General features: G+C 48.5%; 1 protein-coding gene across 4 annotated transcripts in view; it reads right to left on the reverse strand.

The window, feature by feature from the left end:
* Positions 1–4,701: 4,701 nt before the first annotated feature.
* KLHL25 (kelch like family member 25) overlaps positions 4,702–19,513 on the reverse strand; it is a 51,628-nt gene continuing 36,816 nt past the window's right edge. For 3 of the 4 annotated variants that reach the window (XR_009541834.1, XR_009541833.1, XR_009541835.1), the window contains exons 2-6: positions 17,676–19,480; positions 15,564–15,785; positions 13,760–13,932; positions 5,286–5,492; positions 4,702–5,078 (exon numbers count right to left, since the gene is read on the reverse strand). Coding sequence is in view for 1 of the 4 variants with exons in the window: in XM_060156098.1 (XP_060012081.1) it covers positions 17,700–19,480 (1,781 nt within the window). In the remaining 3 variants the exon portion in view is untranslated. The remainder of the gene's footprint in view (positions 5,079–5,285; positions 5,493–13,759; positions 13,933–15,563; positions 15,786–17,675; positions 19,481–19,513) is intronic. The other variant, XM_060156098.1, reaches the window with a different exon arrangement.

The following is a 19,513-nucleotide window of genomic DNA, read 5'->3' on the forward strand; positions in this document are numbered from 1 at the left end:
TGTTTCTGGTATCAGGGTGATAATGGCTTCACAGAATGACTTTGGGTCTGTTCCCTCCTCTTCCATCTTTTGGAAGAGTTTGAGAAAGACTGGCATAAGTTCTTCTTTGTATGTTTGGTAGAATTCCCCAGTGAAGCCGTCCAGTACTGGATTTTTGTTTGCAGGGAGTTTTTTCGTTTCTTTTTTTTTTTTTACAGGTTCTATTTCACTTCTAGTGACTGGTCTGTTCAAATTATGTTTCTTCTTGACTCAATTTTGGCAGGCTGTATATTTCTAGAAACTTGTCCATTTCCGCTAGGTTATCCAATTTGTTGTCATGTAACTGTTCATAGTATTCTAGTATTTTTTTTTTTTTTTTTTGTATTTCTGTGGTATCAGTAGTTATTTCTCCCCTTTCATTTCCTATTTTGTTTATTTGGGTCCTCTCTTTTTTCTTCTTGGTGAGGCTGACTAGAGGTTTGTTGATTTATCTTCTTTAAAAACCATCTTAGTTTCATTGTTGTTTTGTTTTCTTTTTAATCTCTATTTTCTCTCTGATCTTTTTATTTCCTTCCTTCTGCTGACTTTGGGGTTTGCTTTTTTTTCTAATTCTTTTAGGTGGTAGGTTAGGTTGTTTGAGATTTTTCTTATTTCTTGAGGAAGGCCCGTATCGCTATGAACTTCCCTCTTAGAACTGTTCTGCTGCATCCCATAGATTTTATAAGGTTGTGTTCTCATTGCCATTTGTCTCAAGGTATTTTCTGATTTCCTCTTTGGTTTGATCATTACTAGCATGTTGTTTACTCTCCATGTATTCAGGTTTTTCCTGTGATTGATCTCTATTTCATACCGTTGTGTTCAGAAAAGATGCTTGAAATAATTTCTATCCTCTTAAATCTGTTGAGACTTATTTTGTGACCTAGTATGTGGCCTATCCTAGAGAATGTTCCATGTGTACTTGAAAAGAATGTGTATTCTGGTTTTTTTGGATGTAGTGTCCTGTAGATATCAAGTCTAACTGTTCCATTGTATCATTTAGGTTCTCTGTCACCTTGTTGATCTTCTGTCTGGAAGATCTCTTCATTGATGCCAGTGGGGTGTTAAAGTCTCCTATTATTGTATTCCCATCAATTTGTTGCTTTGTGACAGTATTTGTTTTATATATTTAGGTGCTCCTGTACTGGGTGCATATGTTAACAAGTGCGATAGCCTCTTCTTGTGTTGACCCCTTTACCATTATATAATGTCCTTCTTTGTGTGTTTTTTTTTAACGGACTTTGTTTTAAAGTCTATGTTGTCTGACATGAGTACTGTGACCCCCCCACTTTCTCGTCATTTCCATTTGCATGAAAGCTTTTTCCATCCCCTCACTTTCCATCTGTGTGAGTCTTTCACTCTAAAGTGAATCTCTTGTAGGCAGCATATTGCACTGTAGGTTGTCTTCTTATCCAGTCTGCCACTTGATGTCTTGGAACATTTAGTCTATTGACTGATAGGTCAATTACTATCAGTAATTACCGATAGTAATTACTGATAGGTATGCACTTATTGCCATTTTAAACCTTGTTTTCTAGCTGACGTTGTAGTTCTTTGTTCATTTCTTCTTATTTTTCCTTTTGTGGTTTGATGGGTTTTTTTTGTTATGCTTGAGTTCCTTTCTTTTTTGGCTTTTGTGAGTCTATTGTATGCTTTTCCTTTGCAGTTACCGTGGTTTTCAAGTATGTTAACTCATAGTTATATCTACTTGCTTTAGACTTACAGTCATATAAGTTCAAACACATTCTAAGTTATAATCACTTCTACAAAAATGTTTTGATTGTATTTTAATGTATGTACTGGTTTATATAAATGATTTTAATCCTCTTATGTAATTCGCCTTTCCCATTGTGATTTTCCCTTTCCTATAGATTCTTGCTTCTTTTCTATTTAGAGAAGACCTTTCACTATTTCTTTTTGGTTAGGTTTAGTATTGCTGTATTCTTTTAGTGTTTGCTTGTCTGATTAATTCTTTCTCTCTCCTTCTAGCTAAATGATAATCTTTCTGGGTATAGTATCCTAGGCTGCAGGCTGTTTTTCTTTCAGGATTTTGAATATATCCTGCCACCCACTCCCGGCCTGCAAATTTTCTGCAGAGGAATCAGCTGATAGTCTTACATGGGTTCCCTTGTAAGTGACTCTGTTTTTCTTTTGCTGCCTTTAGAGTCCTCTTTAACTTTTGCCATTTTAGCTGATATATCCTGGTGTGGGTCTGTTTGGGACTCGCTGTGCTTCCTGTACCTGGATATGTTTCATTTTTTCGGGTTGGGAAGTTTTCAGCCATAATTTCTTCAAATACATTTTTGATCCCCTTCTCTTATTCTTCTTCTGAAACCCCTATTATGTGTAAGTTGGCAGGTTTTACACTGTCCTATACATGTTTTCTTCTTTTTTTCATTTGTCTCTGTCTGTTGTTTTGATTGGGTGATTTCCATGATTCTATCTTCCAGATCACTTATTCACTGTTTTGCATTTTTAGTCTGCTATTCACTGCTTCTAGATTGGTTTTTATCTCAGCAATTGTTTAATTTTGATTGGTTCCTCTTTATAGTGTCTAATTTTTGTTATAGTGATCTGTATTTCTATCAATAACCTTTCTTAATTACTTTTTTTTATTACCTCCTCTTTGAACTCTGGGTCTAGTAGACTGGTGAGGTCTGCTTCATTATTTGTTCTTTCACAGGATTTCTCTTGTTATTTTAATTGGGATTAGTTCCTCTGCTTTTTCATTTTATGTTTGTCTCTACAAATTTAGAAGAAACAATTACCTACTGTGGTCTTGAAGGGGTGTTTTTATGTGGAGCATCCCTGTGTAGGCTGTGTGAATCCAATATTTTTGGTGCAAGGGCTGTTTTTGGAATGGATGCCAGCCTCGTCTTTCTCCAAGGTGTGTTGGCCGTTGTCCCCTTGATAGGTGGTGTGTTTGATGTTGTGGTCTTCAGTGGGATGTTGGGAAGGGCCTCCTCTTTAATCTGTGGCTGTCACAGCCCTGTGTCCACATTCTTGAGTTTATGGTTCATAAGAGCTGTGAAAAGGTGTGAAAGGAGAGCAGGTGAACATGAGCATTAGCATTTGTGTCGTGATAACTGATGCTAGCCACTGGAGTATTGATGATTGTCTTAATGCTGCTTGTGTTATTTTCACACGATTGAGTGTCAACTGGGGGTTCACAGCACACAGAAGAACACATGGAAATCAATGGAATTACATCTTCAAGTTAGAGTCCACCCACGCACGAATTTTTCAGGAAAAAAGGTATGAGAATCAGTGTAAAGGCTTCTGCTGCTGAAACAATCAATTTGAGGACAGGAAGCCCTCTCCTCTGCGTGCTTGCAGGTGCTTGAGGAAGGTGGATCTCCCTTAACCCCCCAGAGGGGCAGACTGTGAGCCCTGGCTGGTGGGGTGGAAATCAGTCTGCTTGTGCCTTAATGTCCTGCAAGACTGGCCCCAGCACCCAAAGAAAGCAAGATTTTTCTTAACTCTTTTATTAAGTTAGAAACGGATAAAAGCAACACAACTTTTGGGAAAAGCACCACTGCGAGGTCCTCTGTGCTGTGAGATCTGTGCTTAACTCGGCTCGGCAATGCAACAGGCCACAGGGGCCCCTCCAGGCAGTGTGGGCTCGGGACCTGGGGCTGCTGCTTCCCCACCAGCCCCAGGGCCTCCCCAAATCTCAGGCAGAGCCATCTCCTGGGACAAGCCACCTGGCTTCTAGGTGGCTGAGATGAAGCACCAAGAGCAAGAGGTTGGCCTCTCATACAGGTGGGGTCTAAGGAACCTGGAGATGTGCCTTCCGCTTTTGGCTTTTTCCCAAGTGGCAGCTGATGGCCTTGCACTGGGGCAAGCGAAGGACCAGCCCAGAAACTCTAACACTAGGAGTGAGGAGGGCCGCTGGCAGGAGCCAACCTCTCCAGAACCCCAGATGCTGAGGTCGTACCTATGAGGTACCCAATGACTTGGGAGGTGGAAAAAATGAACAAATGGTTGGCAGTTTTCTTGGGACCATTGTTTTTGCGCTCAGGGGGCAAAGGGGCCAGATCCCATTACACTGGAAGGGCAAGATGTCAGAGGACAGCGGACAGTGGATGGGGGGCCGGAGTCATGGGCCTTGTCATCCTCCAAGTTGAGATGTGTCCAGCCCTGGTGGGATCTATAGTGGGCACCCTGGAGTCCCTCTGTGGTCCCCAGCTCATATCTGCTGCTGGTCTTGGAGATTAGTGCCATATTCTAGGGTGACCGTGCTCCTGTCAGGAGATGGGGTCATTGCTGCCTCTTGGGCTGGGCTCTGAGGGGAGGTGATGGGGCCTGGTCTCCACATGCATCTGCACCTAGGCACAGTATCCTGTGGCATAGCTGGCCTGACCAGGAGGTGGTGAGGTCACTGGGGGCAAGGCCTGACTCTGGGGAGGGTCTGGGTGTCATTTGCTAATGGAGACTCTGGGGGTCTGGGTGTCATTTGCTAATGGAGACTGGTGGGCATCGCTGACGGGTTCCCTCCCTTAATGTGCTTTCTCCACAGCACATTCTGCTCTCAGCCCTGATGCACCTGTTTCCCAAAGGCCTGGGACATTATCTGTGGGGAGACATTACAACACCAATAGGGAAGCCCTGAGCCAAAGACCATGCTGTCAGTGCTGCCAACCCCACCCCTTCAGGGACACCCTCCCACCCACCCAGCCCCCCCATCCCAGTCCAGAACTTGCTGAAATAGGCGACCTCAAAGCTCTGCAAACATGTCCTTCTCCCTGAGGCTGAGGGAGTCCTGGCATCCGTCCACACCCCCCCTTGAAAGGTCCTCTCCCCTGCAAACCACTGCAAAGCAGGAAAGGCCTCAGCCAGACACACAGGGCGCTGGAGATGGATTTTCTTCTCTGAAGCTCAGAGCAGCCCCCAAAGCCACTCAGAGCAGCCCCCGAAGCCACCCAGAGCTGGTGGGGCCGACTTCCAGCTGCTCAGAGTACTGGCCTGGGGCCGGGCTGAGCTTCCCGCCGTGGCAGACAGGGTCAGGGCCACCGTGCAACAGTGAGGGCTGCAGCCATGGGGTGGGGAGAAACACACAGCGTCTGTGGAGGAACGAGAGAGAGAGAATGTGAATCATGCCGACAATGTTCTGTCCTAACCTGGAACCAGATGATGATCAAGAGGCCACAGGGAAGGGCTGGAGCTCAGGCCCCAAGTGGAAGGCCTGAGTGTGAGCACGGAGCTCTCTCATTTACCAGCAGTGCAGCCCCGAATGGTTCTGTAACCTTCCTGAGGCATGCTTTCCTCACCTAGAATATGGGAACTACTCATGGGTCCATTCAGCCCCTCCAGCCATGTGCACCTGAGCACCCTCAAACCGGCAGGCACCGTTCCAGGCCTGGGGAAACAGGAAGGGCAGACACAGCTACTGCTGTCTCCATGGATCATCCTTCAGTGGGAGAAACTTCAGGCTCGTACGAATAGATGTATACAGCCATCACACACTAACAAAAGAGCTATGTGTTAAAAATAAAAAGTTAGAGATGAGAGAGCCATTTCACACTAGGAATGCTTGTCTGAAGTCCTGGGTGAGAGGCCTCTGTACCGGCAACCTATGAACAAGTGAAACTGAACTAAGCGCAAAGGAAAAAAAGGAGCCAATAAAACATGGAAGAAAGTAGCGTATAAAACAGTGATTAGAGGAGACGGAGACAAGATGGCAGAGCAGAAGGATGGGAGCTCACCTCTTCTTACAAAATCACCAAAATCACAACTGCTTAACAACCACTGACAAAAAAATGCTGGAACCTACCAAAAAACATATCCTACATCCAAAGACAAAGAAGAAGCCACAAAGAGAGGTAGGAGAGGCGCAACTGCGATAAAATCAAATACCACACCCACCAGTGGGCAACCCACAAACTGGAAAATAATTATACCACAGAAGTTCTCCCACAGGAGTGAAAGTTCTGAGTCCCACGTTGGGATCCCCAGCCTTGGGGTCTGGCAATGGGAAAAGCCCCCAGAGAATCTGGCTTTGAAGGTTAGCAGGGTTTGTTCACAGGAATTCCACAGGACTGGGAGAAACAGAAACTAAACTCTTGGAGAGTGTAGAAAAGGTCTCATGCAAAGCAGGATACAGAAAAAAAGCAGTAACCTCATAAGAGCCTGGGCCAAACCTACCTGCTGATACCAGAGGGTCTCCTGTGGAGGCGGGGGGCTGTGGCTCACTGTGGGGACAAAGACACTGGCAGCGATAGTTCTGAGGAGTACTCATTGGCATGAGCCCTCCCAGAGGCCACCATTTCCTCACTAGGACCTGGCCCCACCCAACAGCCCGTGGGATCTAGTGCTGGGACGCCTCACGCCAAACGGCCAACAAGGTGGGAACACAGCCTCACCCATAAGTAGGTGGGCTGCTCAGAGTCTTCCTGAGCGCACAGTTGTCCGCTAAACACACCCCCTTGACCTGGCCCTGCCAACCAGAGGGACAAGACCCAGCTCCGCCCACCAGTGGGCAGGATCCAGTCCCTCTCACCAGGAAGCCTTCACAGGCCTCTTAGACAGTCTCATCTACCAGGGGGCAGAGAGCAGAAGCAAGAAGAACTACAACCTATGAAAGAGAAACTGCAGTCACAGAAAGCTAGACAAAATGAGATGGCAGAGGAGTATGTCCCAGATGAAAGAATAAGATTAAACCCCAGAAGAAAAAGTAAGTGAAGTGGAGACAGGCAGTCTACCCTCCAAAAAATTCAGAGTAATGATAGTAAAGATGATCCAAGATCTCAGAAAAAGGAGGTACAGATCGAGAAGATACAAGAAATGTTTAACAAAAACCTAAAAGAACTAAAGAACACAGATGAACAATATAAAACTGAAATGAAAAATACATCAGAAGGAATCAATAAAATAACTGAGACAGAGGAACAGGTAAGTAAGCTGGAAGACAGAATGGTGGAAATCAATGCCACAGATGAGAATAAAGAAAAAAGAATGAAAAGAAATGAGGACAGTCTAAGAGACCTCTGGAACAACATGAAACGCACCAACATTTGCATTTTAGCAGGCGCAGAGGGAGAAGAGGGAGAGAAAGGACCTGAGAAAATATTTAAAGAGATAATAGCTGAAAATTGCCTAACATGGGAAAGGAAACAGACCCAAGTCCAGGAAGCACAGAGAGTCCCAGGCAGGATAAATCCAAGGAGGAACACACCGAGAAAGATAGTAATCAAATTGACAAAAATTAAAGGCAAAGAAAAAATATTAAAAACAACAAGGGAAAAATGACACATAACATACAAGGTACCTCCCATAAGGTTACCAGCTGATTGTTCGTCAGAAACTCTGCAGGCCAGAAGGGAGTAGCACCGTATATTTAAAGTGATGAAAGGGAAGAGCCTACAACCAAGAATACTCTACCCAGCAAGGCTCTCAGTCAGATTCGACAGAGAAATCAAAAGCTTTACAGACAAGCAGAAGCTAAGAGAATTCAGCACCACCAGACCAGCTTTGCAACAAATGCTAAAGGAACTTCTCTAGGTGGAAAAGAAAAGGCCACAACTAGAAATAAGAAAATTACAAATGGAAAAGCTCACCGATAAAGACAAACATACAGCAAAGGCAGGAAGTCATCTACACATAAATATGATATCACAGCCAGCAACTGTGAGAAGGGGAGAGCACAAATGCAGAATATTGGAAATGCATTTGAAATTAAAAGAACTTAAAACAATCTTGTTTATATATAGACTGCTATTTCAAAACCTCACGATAACTGCAAACCAAAATCTACAATACACAAACAAGAAAAAGGAATCCAACAACAACACTAACGTTAGTCATCAAATCACAAGAGAACAATAGAGGAAGATAAAAGAACTAGGAAAACAAATCCAAAACAATCAACAAAATGGCAATAAGAACACACATATTGATAATTACCTTAAATGTAAATGGATTAAATGCTCCAACCAAAAGACAAAGACTGGCTGGATACAAAAACAAGACCCATATATATGTTACCAAAGACCCATTTCAGATCTAGGGACACATACAAACTGAAAGTGAGGGGAGGAGAAAAGGCAAATATTAACAGCCATAAAAGAAGAAATCAACAGTAACAATAATAGTGTGGGACTTTAACACCCGACTTTCATCATTGGAGAGATCATCCAGACAGAAAATCAATACGGAAACACAGGCCTTAAATGACACATTAGACAAGATGGACTTAATTTATAGAGTATTCTGTTCAAAAGCAACAGAATACACAGTCTTCTCAAGTGCACATGGAACATTCTCCAGGATTGATCACATGCTAGGCCACAAAGTGAGCCTTGGTACATTTAAGATAACTGAAATCATATCAAGCATCTTTTCTGACCACAACGCTATGTGATTAGAAATCAATTACAGGAAAAAAAACTGTAAAAAACACAAACATGTGGAGGCTGAAACAATATGCCACTAAACAACCAATGGATCACAGAAGAAATCCAAGAGGAAATCAAAACATACCTAGAGACAAATGACACTGAAAATACGATGATCCAAAACCAATGGGATGCAGTAAAAGCAGTTCTAAGAGGGAAGTTTACAGCAATACAATCTTACCTCAGGAAACAAGAAAAATCTCAAACAACCTAACCTTACACCTAAAGCAACTAGAGAAAGAAGAAAAAACAAAACCTAAAGTTAGTATAAGGAAAGCAATCATAAAGATCAGAGCAGAAATAAATGAAATAGAGATGAAGAAAACAATAGAAAAGATCAATGAAACTAAAAGCTGGTTCTTTGAAAAGATAAACAAAATTGATAAACCTTTAGCCAGACTCATCAAGAAAGAAAGGAATAGGGCTCAAATCAATGAAATTAGAAATGCAAAAGGAGAAGTTACAACCAACACCACAGAAATACAAAGGATCATAAAAGACTACTGCAAGCAACTATATGCCAATAAAGTGGGCGACCTAGAAGAAATGGACAAATTCTTAGAAAGGTACAATCTCCCAGACTGAACCAGGAAGAAATAGAAAATATGAACAGACCAATCACAAGTACTGAAATTGAAACTGTGATTTAAAAACTCCTAACAAACAAAAGTCCAGGACCAGATGGCTTCATAAGCAAATTCTATCAAACATTTAGAGAAGAGTTACCACCTATCCTTCTGAAACTAATCCAAAAAACTGCAGAAAAAGGAACACCCCAAACTCATTCTATGAGGCCACCATCACCCTGATACCAAAACCAAAGATACCACAAAAAAGAAAATTACAGGCCAATATTACTGATGAACATAGATGCAGAAATACTCAACAAAATACAAGCAAACCAAATCCAACAATACATGAAAAGGATCATACACCATGATCAAGTGGGATTTATCCCAGGGATGCCCAGATTCTTCAATATCTGCTAATCAATCAGTGTGATACACCACATTAAAAAACTGAAGAATAAAAACCATATGATCATCCCAATAGATTCAGAAAAAGCTTTGACAAAGTTCAACACCCATTTATGATTAAAAATAAACCTCTCCAGAAAGTAGGCATAGAGGGAACATACCTCAACATAATAAAGGCCATATATGACAAACGCACAGCTAACATTCTCAACAGTGAACTGAACACATTTCCTCTAAGATCAGGAACAAGACAAGGATGTCCACCCTCGCCACTATGATTCAACACAGCTTTGGAAGTCCTAGCCACGGCAATCAGAGAAGAAAAAGAAATAAAAGGAATCCAAGTTGGAAAAGAACTGTCACTGTTTGCAGATGACATGATACTATACAGAGAAAACCCTAAAGATGCTACCAGAATACTACTAGAGCTCATCAATGAATCTGGTATAGTTGCAGGATAGAAAATCGATACGCAGAAAACTGTTGCATTTCTATACACTAACAACAAAAGATCCAGAAAGAGAAATTAAGGAAGCAATCCCATTTACCATCACATCAAAAAGAATAAAACACCTAGGAATAAACCTACCTAAGGAGACAAAAGACCTGTACTCTGAAAAATATAAGATGCTGAAGAAAGAAATCAAAGCTGACACAAACACATGGAGAGATACACCATGTTCTTGCATTGGAAGAATCAATACCATCAAAATGAGTATACTACCCAAGGCAATCTACAGATTCAATGCAATCCCTATCAAATTACCAATGGCATTTTTCACAGAACTAGCACAAAATTTTTTTTTAATTTGTATGCAGACACAAAAGACCCCAAATAGCCAAAGCAATCCTGAGAAAGAAAAATGGAGCTGGAGGAATCAGGCTCCCTGACTTCGGACTATACTACAAAGCTATAGTCATCAAAACAGTATGGTACTGACACAAAAACAGAAATATAGCTCAATGGAATGGGATAGAAAGCCCAGAAATAAACCCATGCACCTATGGTCAATTAATCTATGATTAAGGAGGCAAGAATATACAATGGAGAAAAGACAGCCTCTTCAATAAGTGGCTCTGAGAAAACTGGACAGCTACATGTAAACGAATGAAGTTAGAACACTCCCTAACACCATACACAAAAAGAAACTCAAAATGGATTAAAGACCTAAATGTAAGTCCGGATACTATAAAACTCTTAGAGGAAAACATAGGCAGAGTACTCTTTGACATAAATCACAGCAGTATCTTTTTCAATCCATCTCTCAGAGTAATGGAAATAAAAACAAAAATAAACAAGTGGGACCTAATCAAATTTAAAAGCTTTCGCACAGCAAAGGAAATCATAAACGTAAAGACAACCCACAGAATGGGAGAAAATACTTGCAAAGGATGCAACCAACAAGGACTTAATCTCCAAAATTTACAAACAGCTCATGCAGCTCAATATCAAAAAAACAAGCCAATCAAAAAATGGGCGGGGCTTCCCTGGTGGCGCAGTGGTTGAGAGTCTGCCTGCCGATGCAGGGTACACAGGTTCATGCCCTGGTCCAGGAAGATCCCACATGCCGCGGAACGGCTAGGCCTGTGAGCCATGGCCACTAAGCCTGCGTGTCCGGAGCCTGTGCTCCGCAACAGGGGAGGCCACAACAGTGAGAGGCCTGTGTACCGCAAAACAAAAAAGGGCGGAAGACCTAAATAGACATTTCTCCAAAGACGACATACAGATGGTCAAAAAGCACATGGAAAGATGGTCAGCATCACTAATTATTATATAAATGCAAATCAAAACTACAATATCACCTCACACCAGTCAAAATGGCCATCATCGAAGTCTACAAACAATAAATGCTGGAGAGGGTGTGGAGAAAAGGGAACCCTCCTACACTGTTGGTGGGAATGTAAATTGGTACAGCCACTATGAGGAACAATATGAAGGTTCCTTAAGAAACTAAAAATAGAACTACTGTATGATCCAGTAATCCCACTCCTGGGCATATAGTTGGAGAAAAACACGGTTCAAAAGGATACATGCACCCCCAATGTTCATGGCAACGCTGTTTACAATAGCCAGAACATGGAAGCAACCTAAATATCCATGGACAAATGAATGAGTGAAGATGTGGTACGTATATATAGTGGAATATTACTCAGCCATTAAAAAGAATAAAATAATGCCATTTCCAGCAACATGGATGGACCTGGAGATTATCATACTAAGTGAAGTAAGTCAGATAGAGAAAGACAAACATATGATATCGCTAATATGCAGAATCTAAAAAAATGATACAAATAAAACTTATTTACAAAACAGAGCCACAGACTTAGAGAACAAACTTATGGTTACCGGGAGCGGGGAAAGGGCTGGGGGAGGGATAGATTGGGAGTTTGGGGTTGACATGTACTCACGATTATATTTGAAATAGATAACCAACAAGGACCTACTGTACAGCACAGGGAACTCTGCTCAATATTCTGTAATAATCTAAATGGGAAATGCATTTGAAAAAGAATAGATACAAGTGTATGTATAACTGAATCACTTTGCTGTACACCTGAAACTAATACAACATTGTTAATCAACTATACTCCAATATAGCCCCAAAATAAAATTTTTAAAAATAATATAATAAAAAAAGAAAAAAAATTAGAGATTAGAAGGAGGACTTTCTTTTACTTTGGTGGAGGGTATGGGAAGGAGGTAATATTTAACCTAAGACCTGCAGGACAGACAGGAGTTTTCTAGAAAGGCAAAAGCACTCCAGGCAGAAGGAATGGCATGTGCATAGGCCTGGGGGTAGGAATCTGGTATTGATATTTTTGAGAACCTGAATGTAGGCCAGTGAGGTTGGAAATGGTGAGAGAGAGAGGGCAGACATGGTCACGGCCAGTCAGGTCACCAGGAAGAACAGTACAGCTGTGGGCAGCAGCCAACACATTCATTCCTGCACTTGATGTATATTTACTGCACAGCCTATCAACCCAGACCCTGCAGGACAGATGCAGTGGTGAATGAGGTCAGACGGTCCCCATGGTCATGAAGCTCACACTCCAGTGCTGGGTTCTCAATCAGTGTGGCATCTGCTCTGAGCTTCGCATTTTCCTGTGGAAAATAAGGACAGATACCTGCCTTCTCCCAGAGAAGGATGGAGCCATCTAATGCACACAAAAGGCTTAGCGTAGAATGTCCTGGAAGCAACGAAGAAAACGCAGTTGGCCAGTGTGATCATTTCTAAAGCCCAACCCACAGCGACAGCTTGGCATAACCTAGCCCAACTCCAAGCAGAGACGTGGCCGTGGACGTGTGTCCAGGAGGTGGTGCCCTTGGCTGGGGTAGCAGCTCCTGAGTTGATTACCTAGTGGAGAAAGAATACAGCAGGCCCAGGAAGGACCTAGAGGGGTGGGGAGCGGGGAACACTCAGGACAGCGATGGGCGGACTGCCCACTCAGCCTCCACAGGCAGACACACCCCTGTGGGATTCTATTTTAAAAACAGGTTCTCTGGAGTACCAGGGGAGGGAGCTGGGGGTTCTTGCCAAGGGTGTTCCCCACTCCCCACCCATCCACAATGCCAGACGGCACACTTACTCTGGCCAGCTCTCTGAGTGCCATGGGCTCAGAGGCAGCCCTAGACCAAGGAGGCAGGTTTGTGCCAGGGGACACAGATGATATGCCCCCGCCTCCACCCACACCGAGCTGCCCAAAGGGGTCTCACGGCGGTTCCAGAAAAGAAAAGAGAAGGAGCCCCCTGCACAGGCGGGCTGAGCTCTCCATAAACCTGCATATCCAGCCATCCAAGAGGCAGAGGGAGGCAACACAACTTCCACAAAGCATCAGTTAGCGGAGACCACATTCTCGGTCTTGCGTCTTTGGGTGTATTTCACCTGTACAATTGTTAGCGTTGCAGCTGTGAAAGAGCTACAAAAACAGGGAGCTTACATCTAGTTGTAAGTCTGTACATATTTAAGTAACATTATAATGAAAAAAATTCAAGCCAGCGCTGGGACCTGTGGACCTGTTTCCTTCAAGTAGGATGCGCCCCTCATTCCCAAGGCTTCTGGAAGGCGGACTCAAGTTCTGCTGGAAGCTGGTCGAGCCCAGGGGGTCAGCAAGCTCCCAGATGCGTGGGCTGGGCAAGGTGACCACTGTGCTCTCAGTGGGGCTGGTGAAGGGCCCCCAAATCCCTCCAAGCTCCTCACAGGCCCCTAAACGTCCTGAGAAGCTCTAAGGCGGTGAACCCAAAGCTTGGGGGCCTGCCCGCCCTACCCGCCCCCCGCCAGAACACCAAGCAGACATGGGGTTCCCCTCGGGGCAGGCCCCAAGCCAAGCCTCAGAGCCCCCTGTGCTGGGGGTGAGGGACTGTGGGATCCTGACCTGGGGGGTGGCCCTTCTGGGCTGTCCCGAGTTGCTGAGGAAGAGGTGGCACCCTGAAGGCAGAGGAGCTGGGGAGCCGCACTGCCTGGATCACTCAGGCGCGTCCCATGGCCGTCCTGGTCTGCGCCACCCTGATTTCTGGCAGTTGCTTCTCTGAGGCCTGGTTTCCTCATCTGTGAAATGGGACCATGCATCAATGCAAAAATGGTGCCCGCCACGTCAGTAAACAAAGGATGTTGCAGCCGCCCCTGACGGTGCACCCTGAGGAGACTCAGGATGGGAAAGCACAGGATACTGGACCCCTGACAGCTGAAGTGCATCGTAAAGGAATGACTTCAGTGAGCCCAGACTCTTGCACCTTCCCATACACAGAAAAGCGCTACATGCCTTAACTTGAGATGTCTGGTTTCTTTAACAATATTCTTTTGATGTTCTGACTACCTGGTCTTCGTTGCAAGAACTCCTATATGTGCTGGTTCCCCCCATGACCTCTTGGGAGCAGTCCCTCAGAGCTATCTGAGAAGCTGCGTCCCAGGCTTAAGTCTTCAGTTTTGTCCGCCAAATAAAACATAATTCTCAACCTTTAGGTTGTGTGTTTTCTTTTTTTCAGTCAACAGGACACTTGTCTAGCCCACCGCCCGTGCACAGTGGCCCCGGCCAGCCCCGTGACTGCCCTCGCTGTCCCGTGGCGTGCTGGTGGGGGCCTGCCATGCGGACCACAGCCACTAACGCCGTCCCCATTGCGGGCCTGGCCCTGGTTAACACGGACAGAACGGGAGGCCGTGGGTGTGCAGGCGGATGGGTGGACACGGGGTGTTGCAAAAGGCCTGCCCCGGGCACCCCCCCGGCCACACCAGCCCAGCCCTGAATCCTGTGCTCCGGGGTTGCCTCTCGGGCGCAATCTCTCTTAAGGCAGGACAGGATGTGCTGAATCAGCCCTCCTCTGGTGGCAACTGAGTCCCCTGTAGAGACCACAGCACCCACGCCGTGGGCTGGGGAGCACGGAAGGAACAAGGCCCGTGTGGCACTCAGCCAGGCAATGGCAAGTGCGATCCCGACCGTGAGGGATGGACCCTTCCAGAAGGAGGGGCTGGCCCAGGGACATCCAGAGGTCCCTGCGCCCAAAGCATCCCGAAACCATTATCACCACCGTCCCCTCCTCCTCGCAACCTCATATAAAAGCGGACTCTGAACCCAGCCCCTCACTCGGTCTCTCCTCCTCAACTACTGTGAGTAATAGTTTTTATTCCCGTTTTCCAGATGAGAAAGCTGAAGCTCAGAGAAGTTAAGCAACCAGGGTCAAGCAGCCAGCAAGAGTCAGAGCCGACCCTTCCACGGTCCCTGAAACGGGGGGAAGTCCTGGAAGAGTAAAGGGCTCACTGGGTCCGGCTGACCTACCCCCCACCCTCTCCCGCTTGGGGAAGAACTGCCCTCCAGGGTCCCGGGGATGGGCAAACACCAGACAGGGTCAGAGCCACCTGGGCTGGGTGGCCCGAGACGGGAGGAGCCTTTGGGCCCGACAGGTGACCAGCCTAAGTTCCCAGAGTGTGGGAACAGGGACTCAACAAGGAAACGCCAGTGTTCTCTTTGAAGCCTATTCCCCAGGACCAAGGTATTTTGCTGGTCAGATTTTTCTCCCAAAGAGGAAGAGAGCACATTAAAACAGAACAAAGCAGAGAAACCTTAAAAGAGAACAAAGCCTATTCTCATCCAGGCTGGCCTTTATGAAGCCAAACACCCTGTACGGCACACCTGATGCCTTCGCTGGGTCCTGCCCTGCTGCCTTGCCTGCCAGAGGACATACCTCTTTAAGGGCCTCGAAGGCACGGCTGGATTTGATTTAATAGCTGAGACATCAGATTCCATTCAGAAGCAATCCCAGCTAAGTACGATTGCTTTCGCCGTGCAGAGCTTTCAGCGTTCTTGTCAGCAGCCGCCAGGTCATTGAGGAAATTAATTTCTCCGCTCTGGCCAGCTCCTGACGGGGTTCCTGTGACCTGAACGGCACGGGGCTGGCTCCTCAGAGCTGCAGGAGCACAAGGCAGGTGTGGGCAGGGAGGGCCTGGGCCAGCCAGGCAGAGAAGCACCTCGGTGGACAGGACAGCCCGGGGCCAGGTGGGAAGGCTCCCCCTGTGTGACCCCGGGATCTCCCACCGACCCCGCTTCTTAGAGCACCCAGGACCTATGCTTCCTGACTCCCATCCACCGGGGGTCCCCACACCTCACCACCCCAAGGGCCAAGGACCCGAGGAGGGCTAAGAGTTGGGACCTGACCATGGACGACCTTCTCCAGTGCCCACGAGTCCACCACTCCATTCCAGCCCCTGCCCCTGCGCCCCTGCCAGGCTGGCTCAGGACACCCTAATCCAACCTCAGTGCCTGCTGTGGAGCCTGCCCCAGCGGAGCTACAGGAAAGGTCCCGCCCACCCCTCAGAAGAGGCCCTCCAGGACATGCTGGTCCTTCCTTCCGCCCTCTCCCTTCCCGACTCTGCACCCGTCCTGGGACCTGGGCAAGTCCCTCTTCCTGTCTCCCTGTTCCTCTGTCACCCACAAAGAGTGCCTGAATGTGTCCCTTTGCCCCTGGCAACCACTGTCACCTTCCCTTTTCAGGCAATGATTTCATATAATGATGGCGCTAAGAACAGAGCACGATAACTTGGGGTAACTGGGGCAGCACTGCAGCAAGCCCTGCTGGGGGCTATTCCCTCACGTAATCGTGACGCCCGCTCGGAGGAAGGCCTTCTCTCCATCTTGCGGAAGGATGGGAGACAAGAGGTTCCTTCGCACACCAGTGAGCACACAGCTGCCCCCAGGAGGGGCAGGACCCAATCCCAGGGCCGTCTGGTCCCAGAGCCCTGGAACTACCGGATGTCCAAAGTGGCACCCGACCCCAGGGCGCCAGCTCCCGCCTCCCTTTGAGCCCTCCATCCACTCCCCTCCTGTTGCCTCTCAAGGGCCCCCCATGGTGGGGCTCTCACCTTGGCTGCACACTGGACTCACCTGGAGCTATAACGACTACTGAGGCCTGGGCCCCAGAGGCCCCGAATGGCCTAGGGAGAGGCCTGGGCTTAGCATTTGAGTAGGACAGAATTTGTGGCCTTTGCCCCAACAGAGATCTGGCCTTTGCCCTTGGCTTCTGGGAGGTGATCTGGGTCACACCTGATAGGAGTGTCTGTTTAGGGTGGGGGCTTTGGGTCACGCTGGACCAGCTGACTTGAGAGTAACCACGGGGACATGAGCAATCGGTCATGCCCACGTGATGGGGCCCCGCTAAAAATTCTGGACACCGCAGCTTCTGTGAGCTCCCCTGGCAGGCAGCATTCCGTGCGTGCTGTCACTCACTGATGCTACAAGAGTAACAGTGTCCCAACTCCATGGGGAGTGGACAAGGGATGCTTTGCATTTGGACCCCCGTCCAGGTCTCTGACCCACGCATCTCTGCCCTCTGATCTTAATCTGTATCCTTTGCCCATAATAAACCGTAACCGTGCACATGTGCCTTCAGCACATTCATGAGTCCTTCCAGTGAGTGCTGGATCTGAGACGGTTCTGGGGAACCCTGACCTTGCAGCCGGTGTCAGAGGGAGGGTGCCCTTGTGTGGAGACTGTGCCCTTAGACTTCACAGGTTGGCCTAGACTCCACATAGGATTGTCAAAAGGCCCCCCGGGGACTCTGACCTGCGGCCATGCCTGGGAACTACCACCCCAGTCTAAGATTGTCACCCCCATTTGGCAGAGGGGTTATGTGTTTTGCTCAAGATCAACTGCAAGTAAGGGGCAGAGCCAGGCTCCGGCTCCAGAGTTGAAAAAGGGTCCCAGAGCCGCCCAGTCACCTGCTGTCCTGCCTCGCCCGGCCTTCTGCGGAAGATGCAGCCTTTACCTGGGGTGGGATCAGGCCTGGGGTGCGGGGGCTCACCTGGTTGGGCTCTACAGGTGCGCCTCATGCGGGCAGGTGCTTCCAGGTGCTGACGAAGGCCGTGGGGATGAGTGAGTAGGGCACGGTGGTGATGCAGTTCCACGTGTCCGAGGTGGGGTCATAGCAGTCCAGGGTCTTACACCGCTGGGTCCCAAAGTAGCCCCCCACCACGTAGAGCTTGTTGCCCGAGGCCAGGGCGTGGCAGGACATGCGCTTGGCAGTCATGTCCCCGATCCGCGTCCACTGGTTGGTCTCGCAGTCGAAGCGGTAGGCCGAGGCAGCTGTGTACTCCGTGTCACCTCCCATGATGAATATCTGGCTGCCCAGGACGGCGGCAGCGGTGTACCGCCAAGGCTGGGGACACTCGGCCTTGATCGTCCACCGGTTCTCTGCAGGGTCGTAGCACTGGACTTTGGACACCATGTCCCGGTGGATGCTGGTCCCCCCGAAGACAAAGAGCTTCAGCTTGGCGCTCACGACCGCGGCATTGCTGACGCCATCCCTCAGCGGCGCCACCATCGTCCACTTGTTAGCCCCGGGGTCGTACTTCTCCACCTGCTTCAGGGAGACAGACGGCGAGGCCGGGAAGACGCCAGCCAGGGACGTGTGCCCTCCGACCACGTAGAGGCAGTTCTCCAGCTCGGCCGAGCCGTGGCCGAAGCGGGCGATGAGCATGGGCGCCGCCTTGGACCACTCCTCGTGGACGGTGTTGTACACCCACACGTCCTTAGAGACCCCGTTCTCGGAGCCCCGGCCCCCGGTCACATAGACCTTGCAGCCGATGGCCGAGGCGCTGAACTCCTTGCGGGGGCTGGGCAGGTCCGCCTTGGGGATGATCTCCTTGGCCTTGTGGTCCACCTGGTAGATCTTGTCACACATGAAGGTCTGGCCCCCGAGGATGAGCAGCGTGTGTCCGGCCCTGCGCGGCCGGGCACAGGGGCTGGTGACCACGCCGTCGTTCTGTAGGATGCGGGCCTTGCAGCGCAGCGCCTCGTCCACGATGAGCCGGGTGCGCTCGTCGGCCATGAGCAGGGCCTCACCCGACACGGCCTCCTTCAGGCAGTCGGACGGCAGCAGGGCCAGCCGCACACCGCGCAGCAGCTCAGGCAGGTGGGCCTTGCGCCGCTCCAGGTCGTGCCTGACCCACTGCAGGATGGCCTCAAAGACCACACGCTCGTCCTCCGCCTCCAGCTCGTCACTCGAGATGAGGTCCAGCAGGGTGTCCTTGGACAGGCTGTTGAAGTCCTCGCTCTGCCGCACGGCCTCGAAGTGCACCAGGCACATGCGCCACGAGAACTCGTAGAGCCGGCGGCACTGGTGGGCATCCGACAGCAGCATCATGCCCAGGCAGTTGGACGGGAACAGGTTCTTCTCCAGGAACTCGGCAGCTGCATCACGCACGTCATGGAACTGCAGCATGTCACCCGCCTCGAGCAGCGACTCTGCGTTCTCCTCGTTGATGACGATGCGGGACGAGTAGGCGAAGTCCAGCAGCAGCTCCAGCACCTCGGGGTGCAGGTTGTCCTGGAAGTTGACCGTGTCGTCGCGGCTCTCCCGCAGGCCGTGGCTGAACATGGCCTCGAAGTAGCGGCTGGAGGCGGCCAGCACGGCGCGGTGGCAGGGGAAGGCGCGGTCGCCGGCCCAGAGCGTGACGTCCGTGAACATGCGGTGCTTGCGCAGCGTGTTGAGGTGCGCCAGCACGCAGTCGGGGTGCGAGGCCTTGTGGAACAGCGTGATGTTCATGGAGCCCGTGCTGCTCCGCGACTTGCGGGTCTCATGGACGCTGACCGACATGCTGAGCCAACCTACCAAGGGGGGGGACAAGGCCACAGGTGAGA

Source organism: Lagenorhynchus albirostris, chromosome 1 (genome assembly GCF_949774975.1).
Source record: "Lagenorhynchus albirostris chromosome 1, mLagAlb1.1, whole genome shotgun sequence".
Taxonomy (NCBI): domain Eukaryota; kingdom Metazoa; phylum Chordata; class Mammalia; order Artiodactyla; family Delphinidae; genus Lagenorhynchus; species Lagenorhynchus albirostris.